The 24492-nt window shown below is 38.4% G+C and overlaps 1 protein-coding gene across 1 annotated transcript in view; it reads right to left on the bottom strand.

Moving 5' to 3' along the window:
• LOC120725205 (potassium channel subfamily K member 2-like) overlaps nt 1–7891 on the bottom strand; it is a 29334-nt gene extending 21443 nt beyond the window's left edge. Inside the window, exons 1-2 of the mRNA XM_040017962.1 lie at nt 7409–7891; nt 3719–4032 (exon numbers count right to left, since the gene is read on the bottom strand). Of these exons, the coding sequence (XP_039873896.1) occupies nt 3719–4032; nt 7409 (315 nt within the window). The 5' untranslated portion in view covers nt 7410–7891. The remainder of the gene's footprint in view (nt 1–3718; nt 4033–7408) is intronic.
• Between the last annotated feature and the right edge of the window lie 16601 nt (nt 7892–24492).

Raw genomic sequence — 24492 nt, forward strand, 5'->3', positions numbered from 1 at the left:
TAGCTTTTATTATGTTTTTGTCTAAACCTCATAATTCCCAAATAAACCGAAGGAGGAGGAGGAGGTCAAAGTTAATTCCACTACATTCACAGTGGCTTTAAAAACACAATTTAGCAAATCATTAGATCAGAAAGCCCTGGCTCAGTCAGCCCCCTTTTGTGTCCCAGCCAAGTTTACAAGCTTACTAATTCACCGCTTTGGCACTCAGCTATATGCAAACTAATAAAAGATAAGAAAGGATGACGTGAAGACCGCAGTGGACGTCTCAAAGCTGAGGCAAATAGACCGGAGAGAAAGAGTTGGAGCTTTTAACATCACTCACTTTTTTTAATTACTCCCTTTGAGAGCACATCTCTCCTCAATCCTCTGCTGAGTAGTGTTTTATCAGCAGGAACCTGCAAAGGTGTGTGCATGTGTGTGTGTTTGTATACATCATTAAGTAAAAGTGTGTGTGTGAGGGAGGGGGAGGGGGGACCTCAGTTGAAGCTGCCTATCAATAAATGATCAGAAGAGTAATAGTTGCTTGAAAGGCTGGTGTACTCACTGCAGCTACTCTGCCCACCTCTGCCCGAGACTAGAGTTTGGCTGGACTCTAGTCTCGTGAAAACACAATAAAAGATTTATATCAACACTGCTATCTGCCTTACAATTAGCCTCAAAATACCAAACATTAAAGTGATTCTAAATGCTTCCAGAGACAACTCGCCCTGGATTTTTAGGTTAAGTTCTTGAGCAAGTAATTAGTTCCAATTTGCCCCAGAAAGTCCAGGAAACCCATAGAGCTCAGATGCATCTAAAGACAGAGGACAGTCTGCAGAAAAAGGGACACGCAGGACAAGAGACATACTTGTATAGCAAAAAACATCCTCATCCTATTTATCAGTTTTACAAGTGATGGTCTGTCAAAAGAACTCCTACTTTGTTACAGACTGATCCAATCTCAGTGCATATCGTCAAAAAAAGTTGTTTTTTGTCATGTAAGTTGTTACGTGGGTTCCTACTTTTAGATGATGATGATGCAGAATCAACTGTTGCTACTGCTGGCTTTCCATATGTTTTCCTGATGATGTGCTTTTAAGTATGTCTTAACCGTAAATAAGCTTCACTGTATAGTCGTAGCCCTATTGTTGGACGTCATGTAACAGGTAGTGGGACTGAAAGAGAGAGCTGGAAGGATGATTTCCATTGTCCAGAGCCTCGGGTTTCACTCTAACAATGTGAAAGACGGATGATCTCGGCTCTGAAAGCACCACCATCACCATTAAACATTAACTCGGCAATTTAAAGATAAATAACCGCCATCTGTTACAACTGTGGCCACGACACATTTTTCAATACATGCAGTAATAAATCCTTTCAGTGTGAAATTGGTTTTAATTATGTTAGAGCACACATGTACTATAAACAGCGTATGCCAATACTTTTATTACTTTAATGCCACAAAAGGTAAATACGCATTAAGTATACTTTGAAGCTCTTCAAAGTATTAAACAATAAAACCCAGAGTGAAATAAAAAGTAATCTTGTTAAATTGTGAAAGTTTTCTCCTGTTCTCATGTTCTGAATGAGAAGACCTGCTTGTTAAATCAAGAGGGGTTTTTTCAGTGTGAGGTGAAATCCATATCAGAGCGTGCACCAATGATTCAAGCGCTGCTGTTCTATAATTTAGTAACTAAAAACAAACGTTAAAACAGCTTTTGGTTTGCAGGCTATAGTATACGATGGGCTTTTCACTTGAAGTGTTTGCTTAGAATTTTTTATTATTTTAAAAATGTTTGCTCCACTCACAATGAAATGATCCTTGCCATTAAACTGTATGTTTATGCCAGTAGCTTAATTTGACTTGCGACACGATGATTTGGTTAAAGCAAACAGACAAAAAATAAATAAAATGAATACTATGAAAAGAAATCATAGATTGGAAATTGTATAATAAACTTGCTTTATGTTCTCTGTAGACCTTCATTACTTTGCTGGCTCATTACTTGTTTGCATTTGGTCATTGTTGCAATGTTTTAGGGCATCCTACCATACTATGTGAAAAAAATACATATATTGGTTTTTGATATATTACCTTTTTAATTTTTCATGTTACTACATAACGTTGGTCTTGCACATTTTGATAGTTGAAGGTGTTTTTCTTGGCTCCAAGTGGCAGACTCTTAATGAGAAATTGCAGCTAGCGGCCAAATTTAGAAAAGGTAGAAAATCATTTTTCCCTTGAGATTTAAGACCTTTCAGCTTTGGCACATTAGAGTAATCATCATCCACAAGTGCAATGCTCCAATAAGATTCCCCAAGAGGAAATGCTTTTAATCAACCCTGACAAGTTTGCCTGCTAGATAAACTAATCCATAGAGAAACAGTCGTGACTTCACAAGTTAAACGGCTGCACCGTCAATATATCTTTTTTTAGTGCATTTTTATTTTTAGTCACTGATGTGCAGTTACAAGTTGACGGATTGGATTCATTTAGTGAGATTTACTAGTTCAACTTGAGACTTCATGGCTTGATTTGTAGTTACATCTTTGACTTTCTTTTCAGCAAACATTGAATACCCAAAGGGCAAACATAACACAAACCTGAGGACCCAGATGGGTAATTTGGCAGTATTGTGCTTTATTTTGCTGCAATTCATAGTTTATATTCGTTTTCTGTATATTTTATTTTGCAGAGCAGTTCAAAATGGTTAGATTTACATCAGCACTAGCATTCAAGATTTGGGATGATTAAACAGTAGATGGCCTGTTGAGCCCTTTTGTTCATCCCATGCTAATTTGTAATAGCTTTAATAGAAATGTCAAACTTAGCATCAGCCTCCAGCAATGATGGGTTCCATGTCATTTAGTTTACAGCTCAAAAACATTTAAACGTGCCTCTTCTAAGGTACTCCCGCGCTGGTCTCAGCCTCAAGTAGTAATTTTCCGGTGCTTTGGCATATGGTGAGCTCAAGAAAATAAAAAGTTCCCTGCATGGTTCGATTCTGTTGCTTCAAATGAAACTGCAGATAAAAAGTAAGTAAAGATATGCTGTGATATGGAATTCCCTAGAATGAAACTTTGTTTTAAAGTTCCATTTAGCAAAACAGATGCATTTCATGATTTGTAACCCTGTATCAATTGTCTAAGGCTTCTAAAACCCTCACAAATCACTGTTGAAAAATGCATTTCATGGATAAGAAAAGGTACAAAAGAACCCCAAATTTGCTTATCTTTAAAGAATTGTATTATTTAGCTTTAAAACAAAGACATTATGACAGAGACACATGGCAGTCAGAGAGTCCTGCATTGGAACAAAGATGGTGATGGATATAACAAGAGATTCAAACTCTTCTGAGATTCTTAGCTGTAACTATGGTATGAATGTCAAAATCCTACATCGCCTTGTTCTTGAGTTATCACATTTGCAAACTTGGGTGTTGACACCCCCTGGTCGTTCCCCGGCAGGGTGACGACAATACTCCATCAGACTTTTACAGCTGCGGGGTAAAAACTATTTACAGTTATTATACTTTTCTGCAAGGCATAATGTTAGAGGCAGGGTAGGGTTTCAGGGGTGCTTAAACAACATTAAGCTGCCAGGTACAAACTGCACAGTGCTCAGTGTTCTCCCTGAGTTTTAAAAATCTGCAGACAAATTTTGTGTTTTGCTACACATGAAGACCTGCACAACAGAATAAATTAGGATTATTATTATGGCACTAAAGCTTCCACCTACCCGGACCAGCTCTTCCAGCTCCGAGGAGTTTACACATGCATGCGCAACCAAGAAGTCCAGCTTTTGAGTAAGAATGGCCAGTTTCTGGGAGCTCTCGTGAGGCTGTTCAAGCGCTCTGAATACTGTTGCCCCAATGATAAGGTACAACACCACCAGGAAAAAGATAGCTGATACGGTCTTCCACCTCATGACCGTAGTCCGAGTGTCGCACTCGTCCTCTGGGGTGTTCAGCACCACTGGTTTGGTTGAAAATGACAGGCGAGGCTTGGAGTTGTGGGCGGCAGCCTTTGGGTCAAGAAGGTCAGGTGCAGCCACTGCAAGGACACAAATGATTTACGTGGATCAGTGTCTTTACATGTTTCCTCATTTATCACATCATTCACCTTTCCTATGATTAGACTTGGTTGTGCTATTTTTATCACAGACATAAACAGGAAACAATATGCGCCATATGAGATTTGCATAATATAATATAATAGGGTTGCGACTAACTATTTCCCATGGTCACCATCCAGACAGTGCAGTATCATAGTATGTTTTATTCATTCCAACTAAACAGGGCTAAATGTAATAATAAACCTTTAACAAACAAAAACATGTGTCAAACAAAAAAGGAGCTCTCACTGAAGAAGCTTGGACCGAAGGAGCTGTGATATTTCTGCCTAAAAAGATGCTTTAGTCAACAAAATAATTGCCAGTTATTGATTCTGTCATTTAATTAACTGTTTAAATTACTGTTTGCTTCTTCATCACATAAAGGAAAAAGTTTGTGAGATAATTAGAAATCTTACCACCCTTTAAACTCATAAAATGTTCCAGGACTGGCTGTCCCTGAACACTATTGCAGACTGTTTTTTATAACTGCTTTTATTAATTATCTGTCTTTAAAATGTAAATGAGTACAAATGATTTTCAGTTTCATATTTTTAAATACCTGACACTTCAAAACATTGTTGTTTAAATGGTTTACAGGCATTTCTGACTCATAAATTTACTTCAAAGAGCTGCTTTCAACTTCAAACTCAACCACAACCCATACTCTATGTTTAAACTGCCTATTGTGGATCAAATATATATCCTAAAAGGCATAAAACCTTTAACTTGTCTTGAACTCAAAATTGATATATACTACACAACACTGAGCGGCAGTTACCATTTCTTTGTGACCTCTCTGAGAAACTTGTGTCAGGGCAAGCGAGATAGTCTCAAGAACACTTTATAATTGTGTAATGGGTCGATGAGGCATTTCAACACCTTCTCTTCCAGTCACGAAGTGGTTTATAACCATCCCAGGATTTTATTATCCTTCCCCCTACATTACTCTAAATTCCTCAAGCACAGGGAGGAGTTCATTTCCTTAAGGAAATGGAAAGTTTCTGACCAACTACCAGGATCCTGTCTGGTCCAGAAGACCGGCAAGCATGGAGCAGATGTGGAAAAAGGTTCTTTCACATGTATATTTAAGAAAATCTGGACTAATGTGTTAAAGAAAAGAGCAGGGTTGGATTGTAATGTTTTATCTCTCAATGTATACAGTTGGGTCCTTAAGTTTTTGACAGTTACATTTTTTCCTCTTCACATAAACAAAGGATTAAAAATAATACAGAGTCTTGGCTCAGCCTTGTTTCAAGGCTTTTACACATTTTTTGTTTTGGAATCAGACGTTATTATACACGATCTCCATTTCTAGATACTCAAAATTAATTGGACAATTGACTGACAGGTGGTTTCATGAGCAGGTGAGGGCTGTTAATTTGTTGTTTCATGACAAATTAGGCCAATAAAAGCTCTGGTAGCCTTCGTTTCAATTCTGAATATGATGCCCAAATAGATGTCAGTGCAAGTGAGGACATCATTAGACTGAAAAAACAAAGGAGCAGTTGAATCAACAATTTGGTTAATTCTTAAAAAGAATGAATGCACTGGCTGACTGAGCCAAAAAGGTGTGAACTGCAGAAGTAACCAAGTCAAGCACACTCGAGGAGATAGCTGATCACTTTTAAAGTTTACAATGAAGAGACATCATGATTGGAAATAGAACAAGTTTACAACAAGGTTCAAATTACAGGTTACACTGAAGAAAGAGAAAGATTAGACTTTACCAGAGAAGCTGCACAGTTCTGAAAAACAATCTTAAATTGACTGATTGATTAACATCAAATATCTGAATCTAGTGAATAATAAGAATCAGAACATACAAGGAATTAGGCTCCGTTTTTTTTCTTTGCTCTCATTGTATGTAACAGACAATACTGACTACACGACATCAGCATGACACAGACACAATGAGACAGACAAAAACAATTAAAGCTGTAATACATAGTGGAATAGAAAAGGGATGGATAATTAGTTACTATAGGCACAGTGTAAATACATGAGGACTGACTATATATATGTACAACAGAACAAAAACTGTATATACAGCATTTTTTCTTTTTTTTGTATTTTATATTGAATCACTGGAATCACCTAAGATGACCTCTGTGCAGACAATTTCTGAATTTTGTGGCATACAGCTAAGAATTTTTTGTTTTTTGGCTGCTAAAAAAAGAAAAAAGATATTTCAGAAACGTTAATATTAGATATTATAGTGAGACTTTCTGTTGCAGTATTTTAATGCCACCACCTTCTTAAAATGTCAGTAACCTGGCAGAAAAGCTGATCATTAAATCTTAAAAATGGAAGTCCAGTAGGAATGGCAGTTTTTTTTAATGCTGTTATAAGTAATAATGTTTTTTTTTAATTGGTTTGTCTAATTACATTTATAATGTTTTTCTTAAGAAACAGCGCCACCTCAACCCCAGCGATCAGCATGAGGTTGGACACTTTTCATTCACATTGTGTTCACACTGAAGAAAAAAAAAAAAACACAATGCATCAGCCCTAAATTTTACAACCGGCATCATTATCTCTCGATCCTCTTCCGAATTATGTCCAATAAATATACATGTATGACTGATATAAAACTCCCAAATATCACTTCAATCGATCTGTCAATCAATCAATCTGTGCATGCAAAACATGTGAAGAAGAACGAAGAAAGAAGAATGCAACCCTTTGCACTCCATCAGTTAAAATACTATATATTTATATATTTTTTAAATACATGCATGCATGCATGTATTTATTTATTTTGGCTGCTGTCCCATAGTATAAATGTGCAAAGCAACTGAATGGACGCTCATTACAAATTTATAACTCTTTGTCACAAACCCGTTTCCTAAACAGCTTGCTACAGTAGATGCAATTACATAACCACCCCGAGAGGTCCTGGACATAATTTTATAGTAAACAACTCATGGAGAGGATCACTCGCTCAAAAACAATCCAGTGAAAACCAAAAGGACTGTTTTAGGTTTTATGGTTATTTGCACATACACGCAACTGCGGTAAGCACTTTTATTATATTAGTCCATTTTTAATGGGTCTACCTAATTAAAAATGTCGCTTTCTTGTCTATAATTAAGTAAAAGTGTCATCAAGTTCAAAACAATAATACGAATAGTTCAAATATCCCTGGTATTAACCTTCAATCAATTATCAGTGAACCGATTACCTACTGAACGGTTGCTTCCCCCCTTAACATCTTCTCTAAAGTGCAAACTTGATAACAGGTTATAAGTCACGAAGAATAAAAGCAGCTAATCGTCATTTGCTAGGCTTATATTTCCAACTTGTCTGCGTACTTACTTCTCTACCATCTCTTCTCTCTTCGTCTCCTCATGGATGGATCTTTTTTGCTCTCCAATAAAGTGCGAGCACTGTTCCTCTACTGGACTCGCGTTTTGCCTCCGGTGCTCCCGACAAGAGACATGTCCGCTCTTCACATGGCTTCAGCGAACTGCGCTTTACATCAGCGTCACTGGAGATAAAGCATCCAGGACGTCGCGTTCCTAGCAAAAGCAACGCTGAAACAGAGCGTAAAAGGAACACGGAGAACAGACCGCCTCCGCGAAATCCAACCAGGTGTTTGCAGGCATTTCGTGCGTTTACGGAGGGAAGGTTTGGGCTGTCAGGGTCAGTAGACGCGCTTCATCAGTGTGACACTGCTGGATGCGCTGTGGCGCATTCCGGCTGCGCTCTCAGTGACCGTGTGCGCTCTTGTTGAGAGAGAGAGAGAGAGAGATGGAGAGAGAGAGAGAAACTTCCTCCTAAGGGAGATGTGGGTTCCTTAAAACCTCTACTCCATTAAAAAAAACCCTCTATATGTTCATATATTATAAAGGATCACCACTTTTCTTCCTTCCAGCATCATCCAAATGTACAATTCAGCTTCAGAACCAGAAAGCAGACCTGTCTGACATCCACGTCTTGGTAGATGGTGAGCTGAAGAGCATATAGAATACTACAGAATACTCACCTTAAAAAGCATGAAATTTACCAAAATAGGCCATTTTTAATACCATTTTGGTGGTAAAATAATGATGATGAGATAATAATAATAATAATAATAATTAATAAATTAATAAATTAATAAATAGAGCTGTCTTCTTACTGGACTAAACTGGCAACATCCCAGTCAACGGGCCATATCTCACCTCCAGGAAAAAGCCAGGTTGCAGCTCCACGCTTTGAAGCCTGGCTTTAATTAAATTAATTTGAATTTGTGAGACTGTCTGTAAGGTTTATGTCCCCTGTGTTGCTTGTTATCTTTACCTTGGCATGCAGACGTGACCTCCACATGACAACCAACACTGACAAGGATTCTCAGTAATTTGATGGTCAGTTGCTGATCAGCTCCTTTACCTGCCCTTGTGTGTGTGTGTTTGTGTGTGTGCAGATGAGACCACAGTATTGATTACATGCATGATCAGCTGCAGCTAATTGAATTGGAGTAGTTCTGTTTTTCTTTCATGCTTTGATACTGATGTACTGCTGGCATTAGATTGATTCATTAATCAGGAAGGCGTCTTTGAAAGAAAAACGTGATCCCTTTAACAGATATTTGATTTTCTCCTTTTTTATAAATGTTTATTTCATTTTCTAACCAATGCATAATCATAGTATAAATTATACAAGTCATAATGATATCATACATGATTGATTTCTACTTTTTTTCTATTTTGTGCATTTTTTTGATGTTTTGTTGGGACAGTAGTTGAGGTTAAAGAGGACAAAATTTTCATTTAAAGAAGGGAAAACGCTAAATGAAAAGAATTGTAAACATGTAGTCTGTAACCGCACTTTAAAAATGCTTTAGATTGCTCTCAATAACCACGTGTTCTTTCATAGATTTTCAACCATTTGCTCCATCCTTTCCTTTTCCATTATAATCTTTTTCTGGCCATCTGTTCATTTCTCCTTCTCTAAATTACTTTAATTCACTCAAGCATCCAATCTGCACTCACATGCTCAGAGAATCTGGGAGGGTTTTTTTTTTAGGTCCTCCAGGACACGACTTCTAGGTAAGTCGTGGTTTCATTGTTTATGATGGATGCTGGTCACACTGTCAGGATCCAAGTAATCTGCGATTAATCATTTCAGAGCATTAATCGCAGAGGTACTGTACATGTGTGACACTTTCATTAATTTCTTCATTCATTCATCATTCAACAGAAGAAAAACCCATTCCTGGATAAAATATGAGAGACTTACATTGCGGCTTTTGTGTCTCACATGCGGTCATATCAGCAATGTGTACTGAAAGGCTCAAGGGATTGCATTTACTCATCAAATATTAACTCCAGTTTACCCAAAGAGAACTGCCATTGATTGTCTGAACCATAATAAATGAGAGACTATGAGTCAGTACAAATTATTTCTTAGTTGTCAACATGCTGTTGTGAGCTGGTATCAGTCAGAGGCTGAATTTTTTGGTTCAGCTTGTGTCCTCAGCCAAGTCAGACATCAGTTCAACAAGCAGCAGAGCAGAATTTATTTGCACTCGAGTGGAATACATGCATATAATATAATGCTCGCTCTGCTGCTATAACACCCGCTGCAAAGTCTTTGAGCAGTTAATGCTGTAATGTTCTGTCAACAGAAACTACAAAACCACTGTAGGTTATGAGTGGCTGTAAATCTTTCTGACTTTGCTTTAAAGCTGTTTTACCCTCGGCTATAGTCATCTTTTTTGTTGCTCTTAGTGTAAAAGCAGCAAGCCTTTTTGACCATCTCACCACTGCTTAGTGTATAAAGCTGCTGAAACATAACATTTGTTTCTTCATGGTTTTGCCATTCTGATTATTTGCAAACCTGAAGAAATTTAAAGGTTACGTCCAAGTTAAATGAATGAGGTAAGAGACCATATGTAGTGATGTGCTTCAGCTTTATGTGACATTAACACACTTTATTAGGTACACCATTCAACTTATCATTAATACAAATGAGCCAATCGCATGTAGACTTGGTCAAGTTCAAACTCGGCATCAGAATGGAGAAGAAAGGTGATTTAAGTGACTTGAACGTGGGATTGGTTGTTGATGCCAAATGAGTTTGTCTGAGTATTTCAGGATGTGCTGGGATTTTCCCACACAACAATCTCTAGGGTTTACAGAGGACAGCCCAAAAATGAGAAAATATCCAGTGAGCATCAGTTTTCTGTGCCTTGTTGATGCCAGAGGTCAGAGGAGAATGGGCAGACTGCTTCAAACTGATAGAAAGGCAACAGTTACTAGAAAAACCTCTCATTATAGAAAAGGTAGACGAACATTTCTGAAAGCAAAATATGTCCCACCTCGAAGCAGATTGGCTACAGAAGCAGAAGACCATGAATGCCACTCCCGTTAGGTAAGAACAGGAAACTGTTTCTGCAATTCACACAGGCTAATCAAAAATGAGTAACAGAAGATTGAAAAAATATCGCCTGGTCCAATAAATGTTGATTTCTGTCGCGACATTCTGATAATGCTCAGAATTTGCCATGAACAACATAAAAGCAGAGATCCATTCTGCCTTGCAGCAACAGCTCAGGATGGATGGAAGTGCGGGGGATAGTTTCGTATCAGTATCTATAGTAGCAAAATCTCTGAGGTTTTCAGCACTTTGTTGAATTAAAGAATGCAAAAGGGGGACCAGCCCGGTACAAGCAAGGTATACCTAATAAAATGTCTGTGAGTGTTTACTACCAGTGTTGCCTAAGTTTTAAACTTTGCAGTAATGGTATTTAGTCAGGAGGATCATTTGGGAACTTGAAGTAGAGCTGTTTAGATATTTCTGGACACGAAGAGGTTTTTTTTTCATCTCATTATGAGTCCCCCCATGAAATATGAGCACATGGTTCCTAATTCATCGTAATTTGCAGACTGTTTCGCTCAAGCTGGACAGCACCTGTAACTGGAACATATGGCTTTTGTTACAGACAGCAATCAGGATAGTAATCCTATTATGGGTGACATTGTTGCACTAATGGGCCATATTACCACAGTAATTTCTCCTAATAGTGCAGCGAAATGATGCTGTTGTAGTAAGCCACTTGAGAGTTCACCCATGACCCATTACAAAAGGTTCTTACGTAATAGTTGCTTACATAAAATTTCTGTTGATTAAAATGTAATCACAAAGGTTTAAAGATTTACATTTCAAATGTATTTTTTGCACATTGTATTTCTATTACCTATATTATAATGAACCCTGATAGCATGTTTTGCATCTGGTAATTTGAGTGTACTGTGCATCAACATTATGGGGTGTATTATTGAGGGCATATTTTTCATATTTGGTAGAGATGCAAAAAGTGTATCTTAGGAACAGATGGTTGAGGATCTGTTTCTAAATGCTTCAACTCTCGCTGTTATTCCCACATGCTTAGAGATGCAAGGACATGCAGAAATATTGCCTTGGTCAAAAATGTGACTGCAGTAATGTTAAAAAAAAGCTCTGGAAACATAATTAGCAACATCAGCAAACAGAAATGCTTATACTTTCATGTGATTAAATCTGTATAATATAGTCTTCACTGCAAACTTGCATTGTAAAAGCTCAGAGGGTTTAGTGCTGAACAAATGAACTGCATCTCTGCCCCCAATCCTGCTGAATACACACCTGAATCTTTTCTAATGAGGTTGCATTTTCTAAATCCTGCAGAGAGCTATCAGCAGTTTTTAGGAGCACAAGCCTTTTGAATTAAAAAACAAGAAAGATCAGATTTAGATCGATCTTCAATTTTCTGATCTTCATTATTTTACAAAATATATACAACAATGTCAGTATCCACAGAAATTGTCACTTTGTATTAATAAAATACTGATGTTTCTTTTAGGCAGGTTTAATGAAAAGCCCAACACAAACAAGTTCTGAAAGTAAACTGAATCTATTGAAAAAAAAAATCATTAAAAAAGAATTACTATGAAGACAGCACACATTTTAGAAAGTCTGTTTGAAACAACTTATAAAAAGGAGAATTATACATCTTGCATGGGACAATGCTTTAACAGCCTTGCTCTCTGGGATTCAGTGAAGTCCAGTTAATTGCAGCCTTTTTGCACATTGTTTTTGTATCAGTTACTCTCACTGTGTTCAGGGGATAGCCAATAATGCATAGTTTGACACACGGTTAGCATTTGTGTGGAAACAATCTTTATAACTGATGTTGCTCTCAAGCGTCTGTCTAATTAACCCTGTGCTTCATGTTCATTGTAGGGTCGAGTTGTTCTAGTCACTGGTTCTTGATGGATAATTAAGCTCAAAAGGACAAAAGCTGCATTATCCGTCGACTGGAGTCTTTCATTTCCTGCTCAGTCAACTGAGCCCTGCAAAAATCAATCACCATGAACAACTGAGCGAAATGAACTTGTCCAAAAGCGCCTGCTCACTCAAAACACCTGCAGGTGCACACAGATGCACGCACATAATACGCCCATATTAGGAGAAATACTTATTTGACCCCCTGCTGAATTTGTATATTTATTCACTTACAAAGAAATAAAGTCTCTAATTTTCATTGTGGTTTAATTTTAATGTAGAGAGACAGGATATCAAACAAAAACCAAGAATCAACAATGGATTAATCAATTACAGATACTCCTGAAAAGCAGACCCTCTTGTTAAAAGGGAGTTTTTCCTTCCCACCGTCACCAAAGTCCTTCCTCAAGGGGGTTGTTTAATTGTTTGGTTTTCTCTGTATTATTGTAGGGTCTTTATCTTATACATAGTATATAAAGCACCTAGAGGAAACTGTTGTTGTGATTTGGCATTATATAAATCAAATTGAATTAAACTTAATTGAAGTAACTTAAATTTATCATGTCCACAGTATCACTTTGTCCTATTCCAACATCTCCACCACTGAGAGCAAGATAAAAGAGTTGTCAAAGGACATTCAGGACAAGACTGTAGACCTGCACAGTGCTGGCATGGGCTACAAGATCATCAGCATGAACCTTTGTAATAAGGTGACCATCAATCACCCATGGCCAGGAGCTCCATGAAAATCATGGGATAATGATCATCATGAGAAAGGTGGTGGATATTCCAAAAAATACATGGGAGAAGCTTGTTACACAGGGGACCAAAGTCACAAAGAACATCATTTATAACACACAATGCAGTTTAGAGCAGCATTTCAGTGTAATAAAATGTCAATTAAATGAATAAGGTAAGTTAAATAACAATATTTCCCTTGCATTTCAAATAAATGAGGGTTGCTCTACTTCCTGATAACCTTCTGACAATCATTTCTGCAGAAAAAATAATGTCCATGCCTGCCCTGCTGTAATGGCTTAATTGTTTTAAGAAACTGTTGGATTTGGATCAATGCTGATGTCATTTCAATCACAGTATTTCTCAAAGGTCACTGTTATAATGACTAAGTCTAAAATACGGCTGCTGGAAAGCAAAAAGCAAATCTATCATCTTTTTGTACGTTTGAAGAGAATGTTTTGAAGATAGTTTGGTGCAAGAGTAACACAGTCTGGTCATTACTGCTGTTAAAAAACACTAAGTCAGCTCTCCCACACTAGTGATGTGCGATACCACTGATTTCCTTTCCGATCCGATACCAAGTAAAATTCAGGGTGGTATCGACGATACTGATCCGATACCGATACTTTGTACAAAACCGTATTTTATTTATTGTATCTTTTATTGTATCTCAAATTATAGCATCATAATGATTACAGGACATCAGATTACTTGTTCTTATCACTTAATAATATAATGCAGAGTTCATCATATAGAAATAAAAAACCTGAAGTTGTGTGCTATTTGAACACCTTGCCTGCCTGCAGCACTAAAGGACTCCGTGAGAGACGTCTGTCTCGCCCTAGCAGCACCTGTCCATGTCCACTCCTCCTCTTCAGTTCGCCTCAATATATGCTCGTCGATTCTCTGATATGGTTTACTCTGAGGTGTTTGACAAATTTGTGGTGTTGCCACAACACCTCACTTTCTTGCCACATGTATTGCAAACCACGTCTCGGCTGTTTGTGAATGTAAAATACGTCAGCACCTGACTCCAATTACGCACATTACTTCAATTATCCTATTTATACAGCCGTATTTCACACATGACTATGAAAGGCGGAAGAGGAAGTAGTTCCTTCCAATGTAGACAATCCGAATGATATAGTTTCTTTCCACTGTGTTCTTGTTAATGATAAACTACAAATTTACCCTAAATTACTAAAATATCGATATTTTAATGTGAGAATCGATTCTAGAACATAAATGACTGGTATCGGAGGAATCGATATTTCAGTATCGATCCGCACATCCCTATCCCACATAGGACAAACTACCCGATCATCAATGCCACAGACCTCACTTATATTCAGTATGATCTCTGGGACTGGTTTTTGAATTAGAAATCTTTAGTTAATATATTTGTATATTAGATTTTTTTTCTATTGTTCTACTACTTAAAGTTTTTAATTCCTGTTTCCCTTATGATTCTAATACTCAGGTTGACTTTTAGAATGTTGTTTAGTCTCCGGTTTTGGTAATTGTCTATTATTCTTATTCTTACTATTACTATTATTAATAGTAGTAATTGTAGCAATAAAAGTCTCTCTGTGTTTCTGTTTCTGTTTTCTTCTTTATTGTTTTGTTTACTTCTTGGTTCCTTTGGGTTTCCTTTTCTCATACATCTTGAGAAGTATTAGTAATCAGGCCTATACCAGTCGTCTTTGTTTTTTATGTCCTGTACCAGTTTTTTGTGTCTGTTGTCTCTTTATTGTAATGATTGTGTTAAACGGTGTCTCATTACCCCAGCTCTGTCCAATGGTTCTATGCTTGATTTTCTTCTATGTCAAATGCCATGCTATCATAACTCGGGAGTTCTGCAGGACACGATGTGGACTCAGGATGATAAGTTCAGTGCGGTTATTTACAGTGGCTGTTCAACAGTAATGCAAAGGCAAGCAATAGTAGTCAGAGGATTTCTTGGCTCCCACAGGTAAACCCACAGAGTTGATTCCTACAGGAAAATATTCTCTCTGTCTCTCAGTAAGTCGCGTCAGATGGAGAAGCAGGAGTCCTGTGCAGGCGAGATAAAAAAACAGGTAAGAAACGGGAGCAAAATACCACAAAGCATCTAGTAAGAAGCGCCAGCAACACTGACTGTTTCCAGCTTAACAATCCAGCATTAGCTGACGGGCTTCCTTCTCCTTAAGTAGTAGCAACAGCTGATCACAGAATTGTCAACCGGTGAGTTAATTATCACAGGTGTGCTGTAGCGGGAAGCAAAGAAGGAGGCACAGCTGTAACAGAAGGTGTGATTAGCACGAACACAGAAAGACACAGGGGAGGAGAGGAGGACTGGAGGATCAGGAAACATGCAGACTGCTGCTGTACTCGGTATTGTTTGACCCCCTTTGAAAGGGCAAAATAACGACAACCTGCTTGTGTCAAAATTTCCACAACACTCATGAACTCATATTTTATTCACAAATGTTTAAACCTTAAAATATTTAATGAAAAAAACATTGTAATGGAAAAGTTATGGATGTCAGATAATCCCTTCATACGTTATATTTTTCACCCTCACATATCCTTCCTGTTATCTTATAGTCCCCCCCTCCCTCGGTGTGATCTTTTCCACACTGCTCTTTCACACCTGTACACCTCAGCAAGAGGGAGTTAATTCAGATTAATGTGGTGGCAGACAAGGGCATCGCTGACTAAGCTTGCATCTGTGATCATGAACGCTGCATATAAAATCAGCAGGTGTGACAATACCTGCCTTGTTACATCTTCTTCCATATACAAAGCCAACTCTGAAAATCTTGGATTTGACACTTTATTCATCATGCCTTCTAATGCCCATCACATTATTCACACAGGGCATGATTAATTTACTACAGTCTTGAACGCATTTATGCCCCAACCTGCAATAACTCTATTTAATAAAAATATGAAAATTGTTCATAATAAATTGAGACTTTGCTTAGCTTAGTTTTACTTAGTTATCCTGCTAAAATCAGCCATCAGAAGATGGGTACATGGTGGTCAGCAACAATATTCAGGTAGTCTATGGTGTTTAAACAATGCTCACGTGGGACAAAGGGAACTGAAGTGTGCCAAGAAAATATTATCCACACCATTACACCACCACCAGTCTGAACTGGTGATACAAAGAAGTATAGAATGTATGTTTTCATGTTATTTGCACCAAATTCTGACCCTACCATTATAGCAGATATTTCAGAAATTGAGTCATCACTCCAAGCTTGTCCCATTGTCCCATCAAGTTACAGTTACCCTCACATCAGCTTGAAGCAATCTTGCCATTCTCCCCCAACCTCTGGCACCAACAAGGCACTTTCACTCAGAGTACTACCCTCACTGGAGATTTTCTCTTTTTTGGCCCATTCTCTGTAGATGAATGTGTGGGGAAAATCCCAGTAGATCAGCAGTTACTGAAATACTCAAATCAGCCTGTCATGCAACTACCATGTCATGTTCAAAGTCACTTAAATCCCCGTTCTTCTCCATTCTGATGCTCTGTTTGGTGTCTTTACTGAGATGGTGTGTAATAATAATAAAAAGCTGGAAAAGCCATATTATATTTAATGAGATGCAGATGGCAGTTATTAGGCTGTATCTCTGTCAGCCACTTCTCCTTTTTGGACAAAAAGTGGACCTAGTCGCAGACACTGGCGTCAGGCTTGGTACACTAACACAACAGATATTTAAATGAAGTTACTGGTAACAGAAATCCCATGTGAAACTGTCAGGATAGGATCAAGAAGCACTGATACAAAAAAACTAAAGGGCTACAAAGAACACTGGGGAAATGCATATATAATACAACAAAGACAGAAAGGCGAGATATGCAAATTTAAAAAAAATGAAGCATTGGTGATGTTGGGGGGCAAAGGCAGGAAGTGAAAACCACAATTAGATACACAGGGACGCCAACATCCATTGAAAAATAGGAAAAAAACAAAAATAAACTCATAAATATCATAAATAACTCATAAATAAATGATTGAAACAAACAAGAAACACAAAGGAGCACAAGAAAACCAACGAGGACAATGACAGGTGCTCACAGGGAGCTGCAGGTGGTGGGGCTGAAGTTGTGTAAGCTATTGAACGCTGCTTGTTCAGAATGGGATGTGCCAAACATACATAACAACTGCACATGGCAGAATTAGATGTTCTTTTTTCCAGAGAAATATCACAAAGGGTACCTTCACAATATTACTCATAGATAATAGACCGCGTAGGTGTGTCCTCAACTTAACTGTGACTCTCTTGTCAGCCTTTTCTTCCTTCTGCAGGATCCGAGATTATTATGGGATTGGTGGAGCATCCTGTCACGAAAAAAGGGGAACTTCTCCTCGGGGAGAGAAGACCTATTTGGCGGGGAGGTTTTCAAGCACTTAGATGCACGACTTTAGTCTCTATTACAGCTTCCTATGTTTGTTTTCTAAGGTGTATTCTAACCTTTATCAGATTCACTACTCGCCCAATACTAACCCTTACCCAAAATATTAAAACAATCGTTCGCTTTACAATGTAATGACTCACATTGTGGTGCTACCTTTTAGTCTCAATAAAACTTTAGGTCCCCACAACATTGAGTAATACCTGTGTCTCACACACGGAGCAGCAGCAGGACAAATAACACAGGGGTGAAGAGCTTTTTAGATAACAATCTGTGTGGTGAAATTAGGAGCTCTATTACAAACCTGACATATATATATATATAAATTTAAAAAAATATATATATATATATATAAATATGTGTGTGTGTGTGTGTGTGTGTGTGTGTGTGTGTGTGATATCTGATATCTTTCTCCGTTGCTTTGGATTTTACTGTTGGCATTTGATTGATTCATTAATTAAGCGGGTGTCTTTGGAGAAGTGACGGTTTTAATAATTGTCTCTAGATTCTATTGCTCCCCCTCCCCCTCTGTGCCCACTTTCTTTCTGTATCTATATGTGGTTAAATACATGTGCACAAACACGTGTGCGCATGGGGGAATCTGCCCCTTCCTTGTTCCTTGTGCACTTCCCTCTCTCTTCACAGGAGAGTGACACGCAGCAGTCAGACAAAGATGGACCGATCAATAAACGTCTGAGAGCTGAAGAAGGTAATCCATACAAGTGAACTGAGCTCTCGCATTTAACTCCCACTGTGTCCTTCCCTGCAAACACGACCACTGAGCAACAACATCACCAAACCACAAAAGATCCCCTGATTCCTACTTCTAACAAACGGGATGCTTTTGTAGATACTAATACAGAAATTCAGCTGAAAACAAAAAGCTCTTCACGGTTATGTTTGAATGTGTGAGTGTGTGCGTCTGCTGAAGCACTGGGGTTTGCACCTTGTATAATAAGCTGTTGCCCAAGGATATGATTATGTGGCGTTGCTTTGATAAGAAAAAAAAAAACCCCACAGGAGTCCTCCCTCGCTTCCTATCACATTGACTTTGTGGTTACCCATTTTCCCTTTTGGAGACTTCAACTCGCTGCAGCCCAACAGCTCATTATCAGTTGGATAACATTCATCTCAGTGGCAAATACTATACTTGGATTGCAGCTTTTTGTGTGCATGTGAATTCATTTGCGCCATCTGAAGCCTTTCGAACCTGCGATTAGGCCTTTATTCTTAACGGTTTTTGTGAGAGAGAAAAAAGATAATCCTTTATGCTGGAATATTCACTTTGGCTTTTTATCTGGTGCTTTCAGTGCCTCTCGTTTAAAAACGTGCTTTACATTCTCAACTTGTGCTGCTGCAAAGACATTTTTATTGCTGCTCTCTTCAAACACTCGCTGCGCTGCACGCCAGTCGATGAGTAGTGGGGGTGTTAGATCACATGCTCCCTGCCATGTAGGACAACACAGATATTGCTTACTTTGTCACTCACGCACGCACACACGGAAAATTCTAAAAAGGGGAAATGACTCTGATATATTTGTAGTTCGCGTCCAGGTGCTTCTGCTATCTTGTCATGTTCGCCAGAAAGCAGGTGCCACCTGTGTGGAAATGAAACTGTCAGAAAATAGATATCGGCCAGCTAGATGTTAATACAAGGTGTCCTGTTTACCTGCAACACTGTATGTGACGCTAATCAAGAATTAACTTGTCTGCCTTCGCCACAGAGGCACCTCCTATCTTGCCAAATTACATCAGCTTGCTGCTCATAATAGAAATAAAGTCTGATGCATACTTTCTTTTCTTTATTATTTTTCGCCTGATGAAAAGATGATCATCAGCAGCAGTTTCAGGAAATTAGATGTATTTTTCCATCACAGCTTGCTATGAAAGCAAAGTGGAAACCATGTTATTGACATGAACGCTGACCAAAAACAGTTCACAAATAGACAGTTATTAGCAGGTTGATGTTTTAAAGTATTGCTTGCAATATTTTCTGTTTCTAGCTCCCACATTTACTTAAACATCACTGAAATAATGAGGCAAGATGCTAAAGGCCAAAGCCTTTCAAGACAAATGCTGATGTTGACACAGAAATATCCCTGTCTGTGTTTTTCTCCACAAAGCTTATTGTTCTTTTATGTTCTTGAAATCAAATGCAGTCCTGTGGGTCCTGTGGGGCTCCCTGCACACATCATCTCACATTAATTTTTCTTGTGTAACTGAATGCCAGATGGTATAGTGCAGAGAGTATGTTGACTTCTACAGTAAAAATGATCAATCAAAAAAGAAATCTGCTGCTAAACCTTCATAAATAATTCAGCTTTTCACCCATTTAGTCCTGTGGGCATGTTTGGTGTAAAATATTGTGCATATATGAGGCTCTGCTTTGGCAGCAAAACTGTTAAAAAAAACAAACAAACAATGATTCTGAATTTGGCAAGAAATCTGAACTCTTGCTTAAAAAAGTGATGCTGAAGTTTTACAACATGTTCTTTCTCCCTCGTTTTAAGTTATGTAACAGTGAACAGAGAACATGCTTGACTTCTAGTATATGATTCCCTCATATGCGTTCCTAATTGATGCGCAATTTAGAGGAGACGGGAAGGGGACCTTGATTCACTGACCTGTATTTGCATCTTCAGTGCCTGTGTGCCAGCATCACGTTAAAAGGATCACAATAACTGCAGCTTGTGTTGCTGGGCAACTAACCATTGTCCAAATTGCAGACATACATACCAGGAATAGCAAATTGTGGTGGAAGAACTCTCCACAAAGCATCTGTTGTACGCTTTTCAGAAGGTATTTCCTCACTTTAACACATGGAAGTCGAAGAAGAATGGCATGGCGCTGACGTTTTTTAAAAAAAAATCAAGCTTTCAGTTGAACTGCCGTAACACGAAAGGTTTCATATTGAAAAGGGTGCTTAGGAAGGGCAACATTTTTATTCAGTAAATGGAAATTAACTTGTTAGTAATGACCATCTGTTCAGAGCATCAACGTGCTCCAGAAATAATATGTCTTTCATGTTTGTACTAAAGTATCTTCCTATTCCAGCAACTTTCTCTAACTTCTGCAGTTCAGAGAACGATATAAAAATAACTGCACAAGCACCGTTTGCCACAGTAGACAGCTTGCTTATACAATCCCTTCACGCTATTGAGGGCTATTCATTCTTTTCAAGTGTGCATGGAGCTGTCAAGGAGCCGCTAACCAGATCCAGCAGCAGGTTTTTCACAGCCAGATGAACCTGGTACCTCAAATGCCGTTTGCTGAGGTGTTGGAGAAGAACTTTTCCACCCGTGAGACCCGAATGCTGGAACTAATGACGCCGGCTCTCCAGTTGCCAAGAAGATATTTTCTAGTGAAGAGTTTTGAACTATAATTTCAAGCACTTCTTTTCAGAGACACTGATAGCTTCACAAGTTGCATTAGCTGAACCAGGGCACAATGTTGAGGCTGAACAACAATGAAGTGCAATACTGCAAAGGAGCAACAAGGCTCCTGGCTCTCTGGTTTATTAGGTTATTATTTTAATTTTCATTCACTTGCTGTTGGCTATCCAGAGTCCGCAATAGGCGACAGCAAAATTGATCATAAAAGCCACTTAAATGACAATCGTTTGCAATATTTTTGTGCATAATATCCCATTAATGCTGTATTGGATATGCAATAAGATAGGATATTATGCTGTTAAAATTAGGTAGGTTTTTAAATTACATTCAAGATTTGCCTCAACTCCACACAACTCATCTCATGAAGAGTTCAGACTCCATTCCAATATTACATGTGATTTCATAGTCTAGGTGCTGGACATCATATATTCTCCTATGATGGGCATGCATTTTGAATTTTTTTGACCTGGAATACTCTGAACTTTCCACTGTAAAATTCATCAAATTTATCAATAATTCAGCCATGTATTGAACATTCGCCTCACAAATATCTGTGCGCCACAAAAATACCCCAAATTAAGGCAGAGGAAGGAAAATGAGAACCTCCTACCTTTCTCAATGCTGCAATTTGTCAGGCGCTAAGAAGAGAAGTGATTTGGGTAATTTGGTGGCATGCAGCAGCATGTAATTACCTAAACCGTGTGAAACAGATGAGATAAGAAACAGTTTTCCAGAACCCTAATGGAAAAAGTGGATTTTTAAGAGAAAATTAAATGTTTATATTTTGGATTATATCACTCAGGGCTGTCACTGTCTGGGACTGCAACACATACTGGGCAAAAACATCTTAAAAACAAAATGCTGAGGCAGCACTAAAACATGCAGCACTTTGCTTTCTTTGTTACATAACCTCTCCCCATGCATGCCCTGTTCTCACAACCGCCTCTGCAGTGTGAAAGAAACCCTTTGGCACTAGCAGAAAATTTAAAAAAAAAAAGAACAAAACTGTGATATTAAGAAATGTCTGTAAACACACATCAATATTTTATTTGGATCTATCAAAACCAAAACACATAAAATGCATGGGAACGGCGACTCAACCTGAGAAGATTTTTTTCTTTGTTACCACGAATGACCCTTGAATTTGGAGAGATTTAATTATCCGTCTTGTCTGGATGGAATATAATCCTTGATTTAATTCAAGAATACAATTTTCTTTATCACTGTCTCAAGCCTGTAAGCAGTGGTGCAGGTTTGAGGCTTTCAGAAAACGACATCTCATAAAATTCTGAAAATGGAAAATGAGCATGAACTTAACTCACTAAAAGCAAGAATTATGTGAATCCCTGCTGTCCTCTTTGTGACCTTTGATCTGCTGTACTTACAAATAAGAAGAATGCAGAATAAGTGGAGAAACACAGTGAATGCAGATGCTTCCACACAGGGCAAGGAGTTTGCATGTTCCTGTGGAGGTTTTCTCCAGGTACTCTGGCTTCCTCTCACAGTTAGGTCAGTTTTGTGAAACTATATTTTGCATGTGTGTGAATGTGAGCGTGATTGGTTGTCTAGCTCTCCGTGTTTGCTTTGTGATAGACTAGCAATTTGTCCACAGCTCTGATAGGCTCCAGATATCCTGAATTGGACAAGTGACATTGTTGGATGAATGAATGAAGCCTGCTTTACAAATATCTCACCAGGCTCTTGAGTCAGCTAATCTCGGACACTTGCCCTGAGTCTTGTATACAGAGTATATCTGTCCATGTCTGTTTATTGGAATGACGAAGCACCTGCTTTTTAGATGAGGTTTGACATCCGGGAAATTTGGTTTTTCTGTTTGGTCATTTTTGATCCTATATTCTGTCAGTAAATTAATTGGCCTGTATGATATAGCCTTTTTAAGTAAAGGAACAAAGCGCTAATATCAGTCATACCCATCACACAAATTCACACCTGTGATGGCAAGCTACGTAGCACGCCAACCTGGGGCGCACTGACAGAGGCGAGCTGCCGACACTGGTGCCAACGAGGCCCTTACCACCACCGTGGCAACGGGAAGTCTGGCCAAGGACACAACGAAGGACGGTCAAGCGGGGCTCGAACTGGCAACTTCCGATTACAAGGCGAACTCCCAACTCTTGAGCCACGATCGCCCACATTATTTAGTCATCTGGTCATAATGTTATATTTACATTCCTGGGCTTATGATGATTCTGTTTTCTGTGCTGTTTGTTACTTGATAGGTGATGATTATTCCCCTTTCGGTCTTCCTAGTCTGTCTTTCCACTCTTTTCTCTTTGTTTCTTATCTTCTGTGTTTGTCTCAAGTTTGTATATTTTAGTCCTGGTTTCACTGTTAGTGATTTCCTCATTATTATGATAGCCTCTTGTCCTTTTTTTTTGGTTTCCCCTGTCTCATTAGTTAGATTCTGTTCAGCTGTGTTCACCAGATGTCTCCAATCTCCTCATCTCCTAATTCCTCCTAGTTTCTTCCTAGTTATTTGTTCCTCTGTTCTTTGCACCTAGTTTCCTTCTTTGTCTGAATTTGTGTAAAATTGAGTAGTAACAACAATTAAACTACCTCTTTTAGGTAATCCCTTGTCTCTAAGTCCAGTAATTTGGCCCTACTCTGCCTCCCACACAGTTAAACCTTGACAGCTTCCTCGTGTTTGATGCTTAATGCACATGCCACTATATATGGTGTCATGATCAGTGATTGACAGTTTCCATCTTTGAAGACAAGAGCCAATACACTTTTTATTCTATATTGTGCACTTCCCTGCTGAAATGCCCAAGCTGGCAGCATTGTGTGTGCTTGCCCATGTGTGAAAGAGTAAACTAGAAGACACCTTAGTTTCATCAGAATCTTTTAAAACACAAAGTGGTGCTACTAGTATTTTTTGAAGGGCTGCTTTTAAATGGGGAAAATGTGGAAATAACGAATCATGTCCATTTTGAAAACAACTACACTAATAACTTTGTACTGACTTTATCTAATGACTTTATGAAAGTGGATCTGAATCAAACTGCATACATTTTTAATAAGCCCTTTTTACATTGCTTTAACCACTGCTTTTTTCTGTATTTCTAATAGCTTCTTCAAGTATTTCAGTAAAGCAAGTCATTGTTTTCATTAAAGTACTAGCAGTCAGCAGATTGTGTGAGATCAGGTAAAGTCTATAGCTATAAAAAAATAGAGGGTTTAAAAGAAGACACTGAACAGGTGGAAACGTCTTTCTTTTTACCCGTTTGTCTAATATCAAAACAGAAGGACTCTAAAGCACGACCCAAGAGACCAGTGACTAGTTTAAAAAGACTTCATTTGAAAGGACCTCGGGAATCTGGACTCAGAGGCTGACAGATTGAAGTCAGGCAAGGCTTTTTCTGGGACTGGGCAGCTATTCTCCAGGGAGGCCGCTTAAATCTTTTCCTTAGGCTGAAGGTGGAGGAGAACTGCCAGGATAAATTCAGAGGACGAAAAGGTGGGAAGTGGGTAGGCAGGTAACTACAGGTAAAAATGATGAATGGCTTACTGAGACCAGCTTGAGAAGATCACAGGCGATTTAGCTGAAAGTAAATCGATTCCTCTGAGGGATCCATCTAAGCACAAGCAGGGAC

This window comes from Simochromis diagramma, unplaced genomic scaffold, assembly GCF_900408965.1.
Source record: "Simochromis diagramma unplaced genomic scaffold, fSimDia1.1 OVJJ01000802.1, whole genome shotgun sequence".
Taxonomy (NCBI): Eukaryota; Metazoa; Chordata; class Actinopteri; order Cichliformes; family Cichlidae; genus Simochromis; species Simochromis diagramma.